At 56.8% G+C, this 15,935-nt stretch overlaps 1 protein-coding gene across 3 annotated transcripts in view; it reads right to left on the bottom strand.

Annotated features, from left to right (window-relative positions):
* SHANK3 (SH3 and multiple ankyrin repeat domains 3) overlaps positions 1-15,022 on the bottom strand; it is a 50,801-nt gene extending 35,779 nt beyond the window's left edge. For 2 of the 3 annotated variants that reach the window (XM_027108170.1, XM_027108171.1), the window contains exons 1-10: positions 14,621-15,022; positions 14,110-14,313; positions 13,190-13,261; positions 10,990-11,098; positions 10,763-10,914; positions 10,502-10,669; positions 10,284-10,400; positions 9,823-9,900; positions 8,807-8,873; positions 2,681-2,954 (exon numbers count right to left, since the gene is read on the bottom strand). In XM_027108170.1, the coding sequence (XP_026963971.1) occupies positions 2,681-2,954; positions 8,807-8,873; positions 9,823-9,900; positions 10,284-10,400; positions 10,502-10,669; positions 10,763-10,914; positions 10,990-11,098; positions 13,190-13,261; positions 14,110-14,313; positions 14,621-14,899 (1,520 nt within the window). In that variant the 5' untranslated portion in view covers positions 14,900-15,022. Of the gene's footprint in view, positions 1-2,680; positions 2,955-8,806; positions 8,874-9,822; positions 9,901-10,283; positions 10,401-10,501; positions 10,670-10,762; positions 10,915-10,989; positions 11,099-12,192; positions 13,119-13,189; positions 13,262-14,109; positions 14,314-14,620 lie in introns of those variants that run through there. The other variant, XM_027108172.1, reaches the window with a different exon arrangement.
* Between the last annotated feature and the right edge of the window lie 913 nt (positions 15,023-15,935).

The following is a 15,935-nucleotide window of genomic DNA, read 5'->3' as shown; positions in this document are numbered from 1 at the left end:
CGGGGCCGCGGGGCTGCGCTCCCGGGCGCGCCGGGCTCGCTCCATGCCACGGCCGCTCCGCGCGCCCCGCCTCCTCCGCGGCCCGGCTCCTCCCTCTGCGGGCGGCGGGCCGGGCTCCCTCCTCTCCCCCCTGCGGCCCGGTCGCCGCGGCCCCGACGCGGGAGAGGCCGAGGGGCCGAGGGGGACTACGGTGCCCAGAGGGGAAGGTGGGGGAGGGGTCAGTCCGACGGAGGAGCGCGGGGACGGGGGAGGCGGGACCGGCTGGGTGGGAGCTGGGGAGGGACTGGAGGCTTCGGACAGGAGGGAAGCGCCTCCGTGAAGGTCCGCCTCGCCACCAGGAGGGGCTCCCCCAGCGGGTCCGCGCCCGCACCCTCCAGCTCGGGCCTTGGCCTCCTCACACCCTGACCGCAGCGTGTGCTGGGCGCCAGAATCCCCCTCCCGACCTGGGTCTTCTCCTGGACATCTGCCTCGGATGTTCATGCCCTCTCCAGGCTGACCGCCTTGCCCGGACCACTCCCCCGATCTGGGCACCGAGCCTGAGGCCTCGGCCCTACACCTCTGCCCTGCTCAACGGCCTGCACTGGCTCCCTGGCACCTAGGCCGACCAGGTCCACGTTCTCCGCCGATAGCCAGGCTCTCTGGGACGAGAATTAGCTACACTTCAGTAACAAGGCTGGGTACCTTCTTTTCCCTCCCGCGGCCGCTCATAAGGCTGTCCCCAACACCTCAGCTATCCTAATGCTCCTCCTCCGGCCAACTGTTAAGTTACTGTCTCTCAGCTCCGAATGCACCTTTCTCTGTCCGGCTCTGTGATGGTGGTGGGGACTCTGCGACTACATTTCATGCCAGGCTTTGCCAACAGGGGGAGCCAGGGGGAAACTGCCACCTCGGCCACCTCTACCCACCACCCCACAACAGCAGCTCAAACTCAGCCGTCTACCTTCTCTCCTTCCACCAAACGTGATCTCTCCCCCTGAGGCCCTCTCCCTCCAGGGTGCACCAAACTTCCTCAGCCCCCTCCTGGCCACTCACTGGGGGACTCCCTTACCTCCAATAAAAATTACCTGGATCGCTCCCCCCCAGCTGCTGCTTCGTCCTTAGCCCCCCACCACATCTGGCACTCTAGGCACCTACTAAATGTTTGCTGGAAAGAAAGCTACAATAATTCTGTTCTCCCCACAGAGCAGGTCTTAGCTTGTGTTTGCTAAAAGAATGACCGAATATACGAAAACTGCATGAAAGCAGGGCTTCCACACAGCTCCAGCTCAGGAGCAGCCCATCTGCAAAACTGAAACACCCCAAAGTTTGTTCCTTTAGCCACTGGGCCATGCAAAAGTTTTGGGGGAGAACTGAGGTGATTTGGGGCAGGACAGGTAGCCTTGCAGTCTGGGTAGGGACATCACAGGTCGAGGCTATATGAGCAGGGACGACAGCAGAGGAAGAAATGGCTTTTATAAGCTCCTGCTGCACCCCTCTGCTGAACGCTCAGGCTTAGGAAGTTTGGGAATCAGGTCTACCGGGGGACAAGTTAAGCTGCTTCCCAGCCCTGTGACTTTGGGCAAGTCATTTACCCCACCTGAGAGTTAGGACCCTCATCTGTAAAATACAGCACAGCTTCATACACGGTCAACACTACGCTGCTGAGCCCAGCTGTCATTGTGAAAACAAAGTGCTATTTATGTAACTCTTTCAGTCAACATGTCAGCCGAGCACCTTCTATGTGACTGGCTCTGGAGCAACTGTGGGAAATGAGAAAGACAGCTCCTGCCCTCAAGGTGCAGGGAGGAGAGAGGCCTTAATCAGCAGCAGCAGGCCACTGCTGTGGGCCAGGGGGGTCCCAGTAGGGAGCCCTCACTGCCCAGGCTCCAGAAGGCTTCCCAAAGGAAATCTTTGGGTAGGATTAGCCTACCTTACTGATGAGAAAGGCAGGCACAGAGTGGTTGGCTAATCCGCACAAGGCCACACGGGAGGCAGATGCAAGGACTGCACTGGAGCCCATCCATCTGTCTGCAGAGCCAGTTTCTACCTTCCACTCCCCACTGCTCAGCTCAGTGGGGCTCCAGCCCACAGAGTCTGGTGAGGCTCCCGCCCAGGCTTTTTGCTCTAAGTTCTAGGAATGCCAAGTCCTTCAGACGTCCTTGGTTCTCAGGGTCCCAGCACTCATGGTGAGGGATAAAGAGAAGAGCCATGGGGTCCTGTGGTTATACAGGGCCAGAGGGGCTGGGGAAACACCAAGACGGAGTGTTGGGATGAAGACTCCCCCCTTGGGAACAGGGCTAGGGTCCACCCATAGATTTTGAGCCCTCATGGAAAGGAAGCTCCAGTCCCTGACCTCTTGCCACACGTCACCCAGCCCTGCCTCATCCCAGCCCTCATCCTCCTCCCTGGCACTGCAGGAACCTTTCTAAACCACAGGTCTGACCAGACCCTCTCCCCACAACATTCTCCCTCAGCTGCCCACTGCCTTCGGGACAAGTCCAGCTCCAGCCAGAGATCAGCACGGGGGCGCCTGCCCCAGGCCACAGGACCTCACCTTCTTCCCTTTCCCATCCAAAGAGCCCCCCCCCCGCCGCCGACCCAAAGCCTCAGCTCATCACTGCAGAGGTGCCAGGCACAAACAGGCCCCTCCCTGCCCCGCTAATGCTGGCTCCTCCAGGCTCAGGTCCCGGCCCCCACATACCTGATCTTACTCTGGCTGCCCCTGCCTGCTGCGGGGCCACTGCCGTCACTCTGCTGGTCACCATCCCGGTCCCGGTCTTTCTCCTCCTGCAGCCGCTGGAGCAGCAGCTGGTGGGGGAGGCTTCGCAGTGAAGGTCCAGGAGAAGCTGCTGGCTGCACCTCACCCTTCAGGTTGATGTCGCTGGCCGAGCGCTGCAGGGGCCGAGGAGAGGCAAGGCCGCTAGGGCCAGCCAGCCGCCGCCGCTTCGCATAGCTGGGGGTTTCCCTGAATGGTACTGGGAGGGGGTAGGGGGGACAGGTGAGACTCTGGGCAGCCAGAAAGGGTGACCAACTTGTCCTGGTTTGCCTGGTATTTCCAGATTTTAAAAGTAGAATCCTATGTCCCAGGAACTGCCTCAGTCCCGGCAAACCAGGACAGCTGGTCACCCCATGACTGAAACTATGATGCCAGGAGGGACACATACCAAACTGCCTCTACCTCTACCTTCAGGGGTAAAAGCCTGCCCTTCCTCTCAGCCAAATGAGGTCTTGGAACTGCCTTTTTCACAGGCTTCCAGAGAGACAAAACCGGCCACATGTGACAAATCTCACCAGACTACCACTGTATAGAACTGTTTGCAGTTGACCATAACCAGAGAAACTGTAAAAGATGTTCTAGACCGGGGGTTGGCAAACATCTGTAATGAATCAGATAGTAACCATTTCAGGCTTTGCAAGCCATACAGTCTCTGTTGTAAGGACTCAGCACGGCCTCTGCGGCATGAAAACAGCCTCAAATGATGTATAAGCAGATGGGTGTGGCTGAGTTCTAATAAAACTTTATTTAAATAGCAGATGATGAGTTTAAAAACATGATCCAACTATGTACTATTTACAAAAGAATCACTTTAGATCCAGAGACACAAGTAGGCTTAAAATAAAAGGATAATGGAAGATAATTTCATGTAAATAGTAACCAAAAGAGAGCTAAGTAGCTACATTAATATCGGACAAAATAGACTTAAAAGATAAAAAGTGTTACAAGAGACAGAGGACATTATATATTGATAAAAGTGTCAATTCATCAAATAGATTAACAATTATTAATACATATACAACAAAGCATCAAAATATATGAAACAAACACTGATATCTTTGGAGAAATAGACAGTTCTACAATAATATTTAAGACTTTAACACCCCACCTTCAATAACGAATAGAACATCTAAAGACAAGATCAATAAGGACATAGAAGACTTGAACCAATTAGACCTAACATATATATATATATATATATATATATATATATATATATATATATATAGATAGATAGATAGATAGATAGGACACTCCACAGAACAAGAGCAGAATACACATTATTCTCAAGTGCACATGGAACATTCTCTGAGATAGATCATTAATGAGGTCACCAAAAAAGTGTCAATAAATTTAAAAAGACTGAAATCATACAAAGTATCCTCTGCAATGACAATGGAATGAAGCTAGAAATTAAGAACAGGAAAAAAAACCTGGAAAATTCCCAAATATGTGAAAAATTAAACAACACTCTTAAACAATGTGTCAAAACAGAAATCATAAGGAAAATTGAAAACACTTTGAGAAAAGAAAAACAAAAATACAACATACCAAAACTTACAGGATGCAGTAAAAGCAGTACTAAAAGGTAAATTTATAGCTGTAAGCACCTACATTAAAAAGGGATAAAGGTCTCAAATCAATAACCTATTTAAGGAACTAGAAAAAGAGAAGCAAACCAAACCCAAAGCTAGCAGAGGAAGGAAATAATAAAACTTACTTGAGATAAACAAAATAGAGAATAGAAATACAGAGAGAATCAATGACACCAAAAGTTGTTTCTTTGAAAATATCAACAAAATTGACAAAACTTTAGCTAGACTGACTAAGAAAAAAAAGAGAAGGGGGACACAAATAACTGAAATCAGAAATGAAAATTGGGGTATTACTGCCAACCTTATACAAGTAAAAAGAAATATAAGAGAATACAATGAATAATTGTATGTCAACAAAGTAGATAAACTACATGGACAAATTCTAGAAAAACATAAATTACCAAAACTGACTCAAGAAGAAATAGAAAATCTAAACAGACCCATAAAAAGCAAGGAGATTGGATCAGTAATCACAAATCTCCCAACAAAGAAAAATCCAGCATGAAATGGCATCGCTAATGAATTCCACCAAACATTTAAAGAAGAATTAGCAAAATCCTTCTCAAATTCTTCCCAAAAAATGGAAGAGGTAGGAACACTTCCTAACTTATTCTATGAGCAATTTTTAAATGAGCAAAGGGACTTCCCTGGTGGTTCAGTGGGTAAGACTCTGTGCTCCCAATGCAGGGGGCCCAGGTTCTATCCCCGGTAGGGGAACTAGGTCCCACATGCATGCCGCAACTAAGAAGCCCTCATGCCGCACCTAAAAGATCCCGCATGCTGCAACTAAGACCCGGCAAAGCCAAAATAAATAAATAAATATTTTTAAAAATAAATAAAAATGAGCAACATTTCTCCTGACATTTCTCCAAAAAAGATGTACAAACAGCCAACAAGCACATGAAAAGATGCATCAACAACCATTAGGGAAATGCAAATCAAAACCACAATGAGATACCACTTCACTTAGACTAGGATGGCTTTAATAAAAAATATTCTTTTAAAGGTAATAACAAGTGGTGGTGAGGATTTGAAGAATTTGGAACCCTCATGCATTGCTGGGGGAATGTAAAATGGTGAAAAACAATTTGGTAGTTCCTCGAAAAATTAAATATAGAATTATCATATGACCCAGCAATTCCACTCCTAAGTGTACATCCAAAATAATTGAAAACAGGTTTTCAAGCAAATACATTTCACACATCTTCGTAGCAGCAATATTCACAATAGCCAAAGGGTGGAAACAGCCCAAGTGTCCATCAAAGGATGAATGGATAAACAAAATGTCACATATACAAACAATGGAATATTATTCAGCCATAAAAAGGAATGAAGTAGTGATACATCCTACAATATGGATAAAGCTTGAAAACAAGGAAGCCAAATACTAAGGGTCATTCCACTTAAATGAAATATCCAGAATAGGTAAATCTCTACAGACAGAAAGTATGTTAATAGTTGACAGGGGTTGAGGGAGAGGGGAATGTGGAATAGTTGCTTAATATATATGTTGTTTCCATTTGGGAGGATGAAAATGTTTTGGAATTCAATACAGTTGGTTGTGAATGTACTAAATACCACTGAATTATTCCATTTAAAATAGTTAATTTTATGTTACATGAATCTGATTTTGACGGTGGGCTGGATTTGGCCTGGGGGCATTGTTTGCCAAGCCCTATTCTAGACTCCTGTTATGCAAAGTGTGGGCCTTGGGCCTCACCTCCAGCTTTTAGAAATGCAGAATCTCAGGCTCCACCCAGACCCTCTGAGTCAGAATCTACATTTAACTAGATCCCTGGGTGACTCAAATGTACATTGCTAAGTGAGAAGCACCTCCCTAGGGCACTCTTCAAAAGCACTCTGGGAGAGCAAGTCAGAGAGAAGTGTACTTGAAAGTGTACACACAAGAGAGGGTGGGAGAGCCTGTGGACCCAGAGGTAGCCCAAGGCAACAGGTGAGGAAGCAGAGGTGGCTGCTCCCAGGTAGGATCCCTGCTTCCAGCTGGTCAGTCTAGAGGGGGAAGGTGAGGCTGCCAAGAGGCTTCCAGGTGACCTGTCCCGGGAAGGGTGACAGGTCTCAGCCTACCAGATCCCTCCAGGTGGGCTTCGTGCCTGAGGAAAAGGAAGGATGACTGGGCAAAGCCTCCCTGCCGCTCCTCCTCTGTGTGCAGGTCCCACCCGGGTCCCCAAGCTGGGGTGGGACGTGACAACTGACTCATGGAGGGAGTGTGCGCAGAGGGAGTGGGGTAACAAGGATGGATCCCTGGATTGCTCAGGACTGAAGACAGGCTTTGCCATTAACCCTTCTGTGCCTCAGTTTCCTCCTCTGTAAGAATGGACTAACAACAATCACTCATTGGGGGGTTGTTAAAACAGTGAATTAAAATAACAGGGTTTATCATAAATACTCATGAACACCTGGCTGCGTCTTCTGAGTGTATGTGTGACACCTGAGCAGGTAAGGGTACATGGCCGGCAGAGCTGATGCCCACAATGGGACTAACTGATATGGACCTCTCAGCTCAGCGACAAATGCCTAACCCCAGCCGGGTGAGCTCACTCTGGATCAGGCAGACAGAAAGATAATGGTGACCCCAGGAGCCCTGGCATGTCTGTCCAAAGAAGAGGGGCAGCTGAAGCCTGCCTGACTCTCAGCCTGGACCGTGGCCTGGCCCCCACCCTCAAGGCCACCTGCCAGAGTCCAGACCCACGGAATCGAATCCCACATGAGGTCAGAGGGGGAAGGGGTTGCAAATAACCATATTTTACTGAAAGGAACTGAGGCACAGAGGTCCCAAGAAGCTTTCCCAAGGTGACATCACAAGCAGAAGAGGGAACCCACATCCACAAACCAGGCTTCTCCCAGGCTAACAAACACCTCCAAACACGCAGCAGCCCCAACCAGACCCTAACTGGAGCCCTTGCTCTGTCTCTCACCCCTAATTCAAACCTCAAACTTCATCACAGTTCTCTCCCAAGCAGAACCTGGGCCCCAAGCCTACACCACTTCATCAGCTCAGTTACGTGCTCGACACACGCCTACTGATTCTGCAGCCTACCCGCTGTCACAGTCTGCTGACCCTGCTTGGGGAACAAGGGGCTCCTAACCAAGCCTCACTGTGGGGAGGACTGTTCTGGGAAGACTCTATATCGGAAGACTTCTTAACATGAACTTGGCCTTCGTCTTAACCCCTGCCTGACCATAACCTCACATTAGAACCAACAAGGACTCAAAACCTGAGACCAGCTCTAGCCCTCTGCTGTCCACTGTCACTTTAAATTTGATAAAAATGGGGATATCAGGCTTCCCTGGTGGCGCAGTGGTTGAGAGTCCGCCTGCCGATGCAGGGGACATGGGTTCGTGCCCCGGTCCGGGAAGATCCCACATGCCGCGGAGTGGCTGGGCCCGTGAGCCATGGCCGCTGAGCCTGCGCGTCCGGAGCCTGTGCTCCGCAACCGGAGAGGCCACAACAGTGAGAGGCCCGCGTACCGCAAAAAAAAAAAAAAAAAAAATGGGGATATCGCAGTCCCAGCAGAAAGGGGAGCCTGGGAGTCTGTGTTCCAAAGAGAGCCGTGGGCAGAAAAGCCTTGTCCACCAAGGACAGAGGGAGCTGAGCAGGAAGTCCCTCTATGGCTAGGGGGCTGGAAGGGGCAGCCCCTGGCCAGAAAATATACTTTCCAGGAAGAGAGGCCCACCCCCCAGCCACCCCACACAGGGAGGGGCGGCAGGATTTGGAGGGCTGACAGGGGAGTGGGTGCCCCCTGACCCAGGCCCGATGTGAGCCCTCCTGCCCTGAGGTTCAGACTACAGGGCACCCCCTGGTTCTCCTTCTGGGGCACGTGCGGGGCTCCCCCTGAAGCACTGGCTGCCGAAGGCTCAGAGCCCCTCGCCCCGAGACCGCTGCCACCCTCTCCCACAGGCATCCCCGCCACTGGGTTTTGACTTCTTTGCGCGTGCATACATGTGTCGAGGCTTGCTACGGGCCACTTGAACTGCTTTATGTGCCAGGATGAAGTGAAACACTGAGGGTCCACTGCCACGTGTCCCCTGCTGGCCCTTCACACGACCTAACAGGAAAACAAATCTTGACCCTAACTTCAACCCTGCTTTCAACCTAAGTTGATCTCTAAACCCAGCACTGGCGCCAACCCACAGCCCTATCCATTATTACCATACCCTTGACCCTGACCTGACTCTAACCCCAATCCACAGCCCTCACCTAACCATGACCTTGACCCTGACCCTTTGTCCACCCTACACAGGCCCTTCCCTCAGCACATTCCCCATACCTGCAGGGGCCACTAATGGACCACTCCCAGTTGTACTGGAAGAACTGGAGGAAAAGGCTCAGGGTATGGGGGCTTCCTTGTAACACCCCCACTGACCCTTGCACTGCTGGGCCCCGACGACCCCCACAAATGCACATTCAGCAGGGACCTGGGTGGGCAGAACTCACCAACATCCGAATCTTTGTGAGTCTTGATGACCTCCGCAAGCTCAAAGTTCCCTGCTATGATGGCCACCTGCGGGAGGGGAGGGGCAGGAGGGAGGCTCAGCAGCCCCAAACGCGCCTCCCCTGGGCCCCGGCGGCGCCTTCTCGGACCCCTGTGTGGGGTCTTCCTCAGCTGGGGGCCCCAGGTTCGGACGCTGTCCCCTGCCTAAACTCACCACCCCAGCCTGCATGGGACCGAGGGGTCTCCTGGGACATGAGACTCTCGGAGCTAAAGCTGGGACGTGCTGGCCACTCTGCCTGTTCTCTTAAGGGCCCCTCCACACACCATCTTTTCTGTCTCAGCCATGGCCCACCACTACCTTACTCCTGTCACCCTCTCTGCTCCGTGCCCCCACCCCTGCATCTCGTCATCCAGAAAGCCCTCCACTGCTGCCTCTGCCCCCTTGACTAGACAATCAGTGGCCACACCTGCTCTTCCCACGTCTCCTATGAAGGCCCTTGCTCCCACTGAGAGTGGGGTCCCAGCTCCCTCCGTGTCCAAAGTCCCCATGACGTGGTCCCCGACTCCCCCCACAAACTCCAGGCCACACAGAGACCCATCCGTCGGGTCATCCTGGTGCTAAGAACCAAACCTGGCCAGAGAAAAGGCCCAGAAACATGACCTGAGTTCAGTCGGGATCTGGGACCACCCCTCTCGCCCCTGGTTCGGCCTCTGCACCCCACCTGTCTCTGGTAGGTCAGGCCCACAACTGTTCTCCCTTGGCCCCAGGGCCCTCTAGCCCTCTTCTCCTCTTCCTGGAAGGGGGACCAAGGGAACCACCCTCAACGAACACCCCCACCACGAGCTGGGCACTGCACTGGCTCACCCCCTTCCTCCGTCCCACCCTGGGGCGATCCTGGAGTCAGAGCTCCCTTATTACTCTACAGGGAAAAAAAGCAAGGTCTAGAGAGACCAAGCCACATACAAACAGACAAACACGCCCTGGGGCAGCCTCATGCTCCTGTAGACACTGGTGTACCTGGAAGGCTGTCTGGCTGTTATAATTGCGGACATCCTTATTGGCTCCACGGAAAAGCAGGACGCGGGCACAGCTCTCCTGTGGGAGGGTCGGAGTAGGGGTTGCAACTGGGCGACAGCACACGCGCACACCGGAGTGCAGGGCACACGTACCCACGCCTACATGTTCAGCGCACACATTTGTAGCACAGGGACAAGCAGGTCAGGTGTACACGTGCAGGTCCCACCTGGCCCAGAGGGCCCAGGTGCACACAATTCACACCTGGTTGTGCAGAACACACACACATGACACGTGTGTGCAGGGAAATGATATACACACGTAGGTCTACAAGGCCACAGCTCACTGCAGAACGCAGAACACGCACTTGTGGCGCGACACACAGGGTCAGACGTGCACACACAGGTAGTCACTGCACAGCATCACCTGTGTGTACACACACGTGTGCACAGGCGCAGGCACACCTGGTTGTAGAGGGCACAGATGTGCAGGGCTGTGTTCCCCGAGGCGTTCTGAGCCCCCATGTTGGCTCCGTAGAACAGCAGGTGCTCCAGGTGCTGCACGTGCCCGAAGCGGCAGGCCTGGGGAGGAAAGAGGTGCTGCTGGGCCCCTGGACAGAGCCCAAGCCCCAAACCCCAGAGACAGAGCCGGGGACACCCCCGCCGTCGTGCTCCCCGCCCACCTGGTGGACCTCCTGCCAGCCATTCTCGTCGGCGGTCCCCAGCCGAGCGTGGTCGTGCAGAAGCAGCTCACAGCAGAGGGCGTCTCCCCCACCCAGGGCGCTGTGGTACAAGGGCGTCAGGCCGCGGCTGTCCTTGTAGTCGGGGGAAGCGCCCAGGTCCAGCAGGGTCTGAGAGCGAGAACCTCAGTATTCATGCCAGGCCAGCCTCCTCCCGCTACTGGGCCGCACGCCCCTCCAGGCCAGGGCTGTGCCCGCACTGACCGTCAAGGCCGCCGCATTCCGCTGGCGCGTGGCACAGTGCACAGCGGTGAGCCCGTCGCGGGTGCGGAAGTCCAGGTGAGCACCGCCGTTCCTCAGCACCTTCAGCAGGTCTGTGGCGTCGTCTAGCTGGGCCGCAAGGCTCAGAGGACACTCTGGGTTCAAGGGATAGATGAAGGTCATAGTCCTGGCCATTCCAAGGCCATGCCCCTTCCTGCTCTGCTTCTCACCTCCTGAGTCAGGATCGTGGAAATTGGGGTCCAGCCCCTTGTCCAGCAGGCGTGCCACCTTTTCCGTGTTGTGCAGCTGGACATATTCCATAAACTTCTTCAGGTTCGCCTGGAATACCCAGCCATCCTGATCAGCCCACACCACGGCCACCATCATCTGACCATCACCCACCTTCCACCAGGGAGCCTCAGATTACCTGTGGGGCACCACCCCACCCCACCCTCAGTCTGACCTATCAGCCTACATCGTGACCTTGTCACTCCTCTCGTGTCACCCTAAGCCCTGCACTCCCGCTGTGGCCCCGATCCCAGCTCAGCTGGACCCACGCCCTGCTCCAAGTCCTTCCCTGCATCCCAAGCCCAACACAGCTGTCAGCCTGAGCCCAGCCAGCCCCTCGACAAGGCCAGGCTGCCCTCGCTCACGCCCCCTGAGTGAGTTCCCTACCCCAACCTCAGCCCCTGCCCTGGCTTCTCTCCCTGGCTCCTGGTGCCCCAACCTGTCCAGCCTGGAAGAGCCCGAGGCCACGTGGGCAGGAGCCAGCCCAGGGCAGCCCACATCCCCATCACTCTCAAGGTAGCCTGTTCCTTATCCAGCCCATTTTCTTCACAAGCTCACCCCATGGCAGACTGCCAACTCCGGGGCCCTCCCCCATCACCAGGTGCCCCCTCCTGCCACGTGACCTTGACTGCCTTTCATTCATACCCCGAGTCCTGCGCTAATTTACCCAGCAAAGCCTCACTGAGCTCCTGCTGGTGCTACAGTGCCACGTGCACAAGGCAAGGTGCCCTGGCCAGAGGCCCCGGGCCCTCTAGAAACGAAGCGCATCAGAAATAAGACAGGGTGCCGTAGGGCCAGCCCCATGGGAGGAGCATCCTCCAGGGGGGTCAGGCAATGAGAAAGGAGGAATGATGCTCACGGCTGACAGCAAAGACCTCAGCTGTAGCCGGCAGGGAGGGAGGGGGGCAGTGTGATGGTGGGGGCCAGCTGGAGCCCAGGCAGGCAGAAACATGGGACTGTGGTAAGGAATCGAAACGCATCCTAAAAACGAGTGGGACTCACTGAAGGTCAGGAGTCACTGGTGTCCTGTGGGTCACTGGGGACAGTTTTGGAGGAGGGGCAACTACAGGAGGAACCCAGGGTGATAGGTCACACCGGGGCCAGTGAGGGAGTCTCTGCCCAGCCACAGAGTCATGGCTACTGACCACCACATGCCCCGGGGTAGCAGAGAAGTCTGGCACGGAGGCTCCAGGATCACAGCGCGGTCACTGGGCCACAGGGATGAATGTTCAGATCCCTCTCTTAGGCTCCAGAGACTGTCAATGAAGTGTCCAGCAAGCAAATGTCCATTGGCCCAGGGGAGCCTGGGGTGGGAGCTCAGGGACTCTGACTGTGGGAAGGGCCGCGGCACCCACCCTGCCCCTCCTACATTCAGAGAAGACAGGGAGGTGCCCCCCAAAGAGCACTTGGGGTCAGACCCTCCTAGCAACATTATCGAGGAGTAAAGACTCCACAAGTATGCCTAGGGGCAGGGCCCCAGAGTCAGAGAGATCTGGGTTCAGCCCCAGCATCACTGGATGCAGAGCTGTAAGTCAGTCACTTAACTTCCCTGGGACTCAGTATCTTCATCTGTGAAATGGGATGATAATAGTCCCTCACAGAAGAAAATTAATGAGATGCCTAAAGTGCCCAGCACTGGATGACTACTAAGTGCTGGGCTCCCTGTTCTCCCCACCCCTACCCAGCTCCCCGCAACAACCACATCTGGCGCCTGCTCACTTCTCCCCCACAAAGACACTGTGCCCTATCGCACTCCACCCCTTAGCCGGGGCCCACCAGAGGGGTCAGCCAGAGTCTGATCTCACTAGAACCCATCACCAGACCGACCACCCCAAAGCCATGGTGCCCCGAGTCTGCACCCAGCCCTCTAGCCGTCCCCAACACCCACTCTGGGCCCCTAACGACAAGAGAAAGCAGACTGAGCCAACGCTGGCAGGACTGACTGGTCAGCCCCAACCAAGGTCGGGTGGGGGGTTCTGGGAACAGGGGGAGGGCCTCAAGAAGGGAGTTTTTAAACAACATTTTTGACACCACAAAACCCAGTTAAGGCTGGGGTGGGTGAACACTGGTCATGGGGGGGCGGCGGTCAGAGGGGGTGTAGAAGGTGACCTTGGAGTCCACTCCCTGTGGCTGCCTCCTTACCTTTGTGTGAAGCTTTGCAAACTGCTTATCATCAATAAGGTTCTGGGCATAAACTCGTCGCTTGTATCGAAACTGCTCAGGTAAAGACAAGGCAGAAAAAGGCATCCGCCTGGGCTGAGTGAGTGAAAGTATGCACATAACCGAGTCCTGCCCACTTCTGTGCGGCTAGGGCCCCACGCTGCTCGCCACCACCACCACCCCGCCCCCCGTCACAAAACCGCTGCCGGCCAGCCACACGAAGCCATGCACACTACCATGGACACCACCAACACAGAGGTCAGGCGTGATGTACGCCCAGCTGTCCGCCTGCAGTGCCCTTTCTGTCTCATTCCCATCCCCGGGATTCCCTGGAAACCTCAGTCCTCTTCCAAGACCAGGTTCCAGGCTGACCTTCCGAGACATGCCGTCTCTGGGAAGAACTGTCCCTACTTGCCGGGGCCACCACGGAGGCCAAGCCGGCTCTGAGCTCTGCCACCGTAATTCTTGGCTTCAGTGCTCATTGCACTTGCCACCCCCACCTCCAAACCGTGGGTCTGGGTCCCCTTGCTCACAGGGCGCTCAGCAGCCTTTACACCGTGGACGGGTGAGCAAACGAGGAAGCTTAGGTCGCCCTTCGGACAACTTCACGGGCGGGGAGGAGGAGACGCTGACACCGACATGCACACAGACCACGGCTGGCTTACTCCACACAGCGCTCCGGGCACTCACGCCTGCTCACACCCCATCGCACGTGCCGCTGACCGCACGCACGGCACGCGGCTCACACCTCACGCGCCAGACACACAACTCAACCCCCCCGCCCGCCGCTTCCACACTAACTCGCCGCGTCCGTGCCCCTCGCTGCCGCGCCCTCCGCCGCTCCCGTCCCGGAGCTCGGAGCTCTCAGCCCGCCCCCTGCCGCGCCCCCGGCCGCCGCTCACCTCCAGGTAGGGCAGGGGCGTGTCCAGGTTGGGCGGGTATTCCTGCAGGAGCCGCTCCTCGTCCAGGAACTTGCCCGCGCGGCCCCGGGAGGGCGGCTGAAAGAGCCCGTAGTTGAGCGCGTCCTGGAGGCTGTGGTTGAGGGCGCAGAGCACGCGCTGCTTGGCTGCCCACACCGGCGCGGCCGGGTCCAGGCGCAGGCACTTCTGCGGCGGAGCGGGAGCGTGAGCGCCGATCGGCCCCGCGCGGCGCTGAGTACTGAGTCCCCGGGCCCCGCGCGCCCAGGCCGCGGACCCCGAGCCTCCGCGCCCCGCCGGCTAGGCCTCGCCCCGAGGGCGGTGCTTCCCCAGGCCCCGCCCCCGCCCTGGAGGTGGGGAGGGTCCCGGCGGAGGTGGTGGGGGAGGGGTGAGTAGCGGCGGGCCTGGGGTCTCCCGCGCAGGGCTCCGAGAGCGCGGGTGGGGGGCTGGGAGAGGAGGGCGGGGGTGCCGCCGGGATCCGGGCGGCGAGGCTCACCGTCTGCTGAAGGTCCGGGATGCCGACGCGCACGATCACGGCGCTGGCCCCGGGGCCGTCCATCCCCGCGCCCCGGCCGTGGCCGCTCGCGGCCGGGAGCTGGGCGCCCCGGGGCTCCTCGCGGCGCCCCGGCCCCCCCTGCCCCCCCACCGGAGCCCCGTCGGCCGCGCTGCGCGGGAGGGGGCCGGGGGGGGCCGGGGCCGGCACGGGGGACAGCGGCGCCGAGGGCTCCGCAGGGGCGGCGGCGGCGGCGGCGGCGGCGGCGCGGCTCAGCTGCATCGGCCCCGGCTCCGCTCGGCGCCTGCCTTCCCCGGGGGCGGGGGCGGCGGGGGGAGGGGGCCTGAGCGGCGAGGAAAGCGGGGGTGGCAAGGGGGCTGCGCCGGAGGCGGGGGCCGGGAGGGCTCAGAGCCAGCCGAGGGCGAGGGGGACTTTGCGGGGTCCCGGGGTGAGGGGTGAGGGGTGGGGTTGGTGCGAAGGGCGAGGGCCGCGCAGCAAGGCGGGGGCCTAGGGGCTGCGCCGGGGGTGTGGGGAGTCCTAGGCCTCAGTGTGGGGAGAGTAGCTGAGCAGCAAGGGCCGCGCCGCCGTTCGGCTGCGGAAGAGCATCTGTGGCCCACAGGGGAAGATGCGGCGAGGAGGGGGTCTTGGACCTGGCGTGGGGGCCGCCTTGGGCACAGGGACCAGAGGCAGGGCAGGAAGGGGAGAGAAAAACAGGAAAATTAATTTCCGGGGGTGGCAGCTTCTCTACCACCCTACCGACCTCCCCTCCCCACCCCACTCAAGCCCCGGAGGAGATGACAGAGACCAACACTGCCCCAGTCCTGGGGTGGGACGGTGGGGACCTCGGAAACCTGGAGGGGCCGGGACTTCTCCCACAGCCAGAACCAATTAACCTCACAACTTAACCCTTAGGACCACGCCGAACAGTGTGCCGCGCGGCTCCCGGCTCCCCCACCCCTGGCCGAGGCTGGGGAGTTCACTCCGGACTCTGAGGCCCGCCTCTTCTGCCCTCCTCCTCAGGTCCCCTGGTCCGCCTAGCTCCAACGCCTGTCACGCCCTCCCAGTCACCTTAGCGACGACAAGATGGGGGCGCGACCTGAGAGGAAGGGCTTAGGGGAGGGGGCGCCACTAGCCTCCACCTGCAACCGGGAAGTGAATTTTAGTTTCACGCGTTGTCGTGGCAACGCGGGAGGGGGTGATGAGTAGGCGGAGGAGAGGGGAGCGCAGTAAAGAAACTAGCTCAGGCGCCACCGCCCCACTGGAGCTGGCCAGGTCCCACCAACACTCATCAGCCTCACAGAACTACCCCAGTGCTGGG

The sequence above is a fragment of the Aethalodelphis obliquidens genome, unplaced genomic scaffold (genome assembly GCF_003676395.1).
Source record: "Aethalodelphis obliquidens isolate GAN/ISIS:26980383/991018 unplaced genomic scaffold, ASM367639v1 scaffold8, whole genome shotgun sequence".
Classification (NCBI taxonomy): Eukaryota; Metazoa; Chordata; class Mammalia; order Artiodactyla; family Delphinidae; genus Aethalodelphis; species Aethalodelphis obliquidens.
Note: the sequence above shows the minus strand (reverse complement) of the source record. Positions and strands in the feature narration are given on the sequence as shown.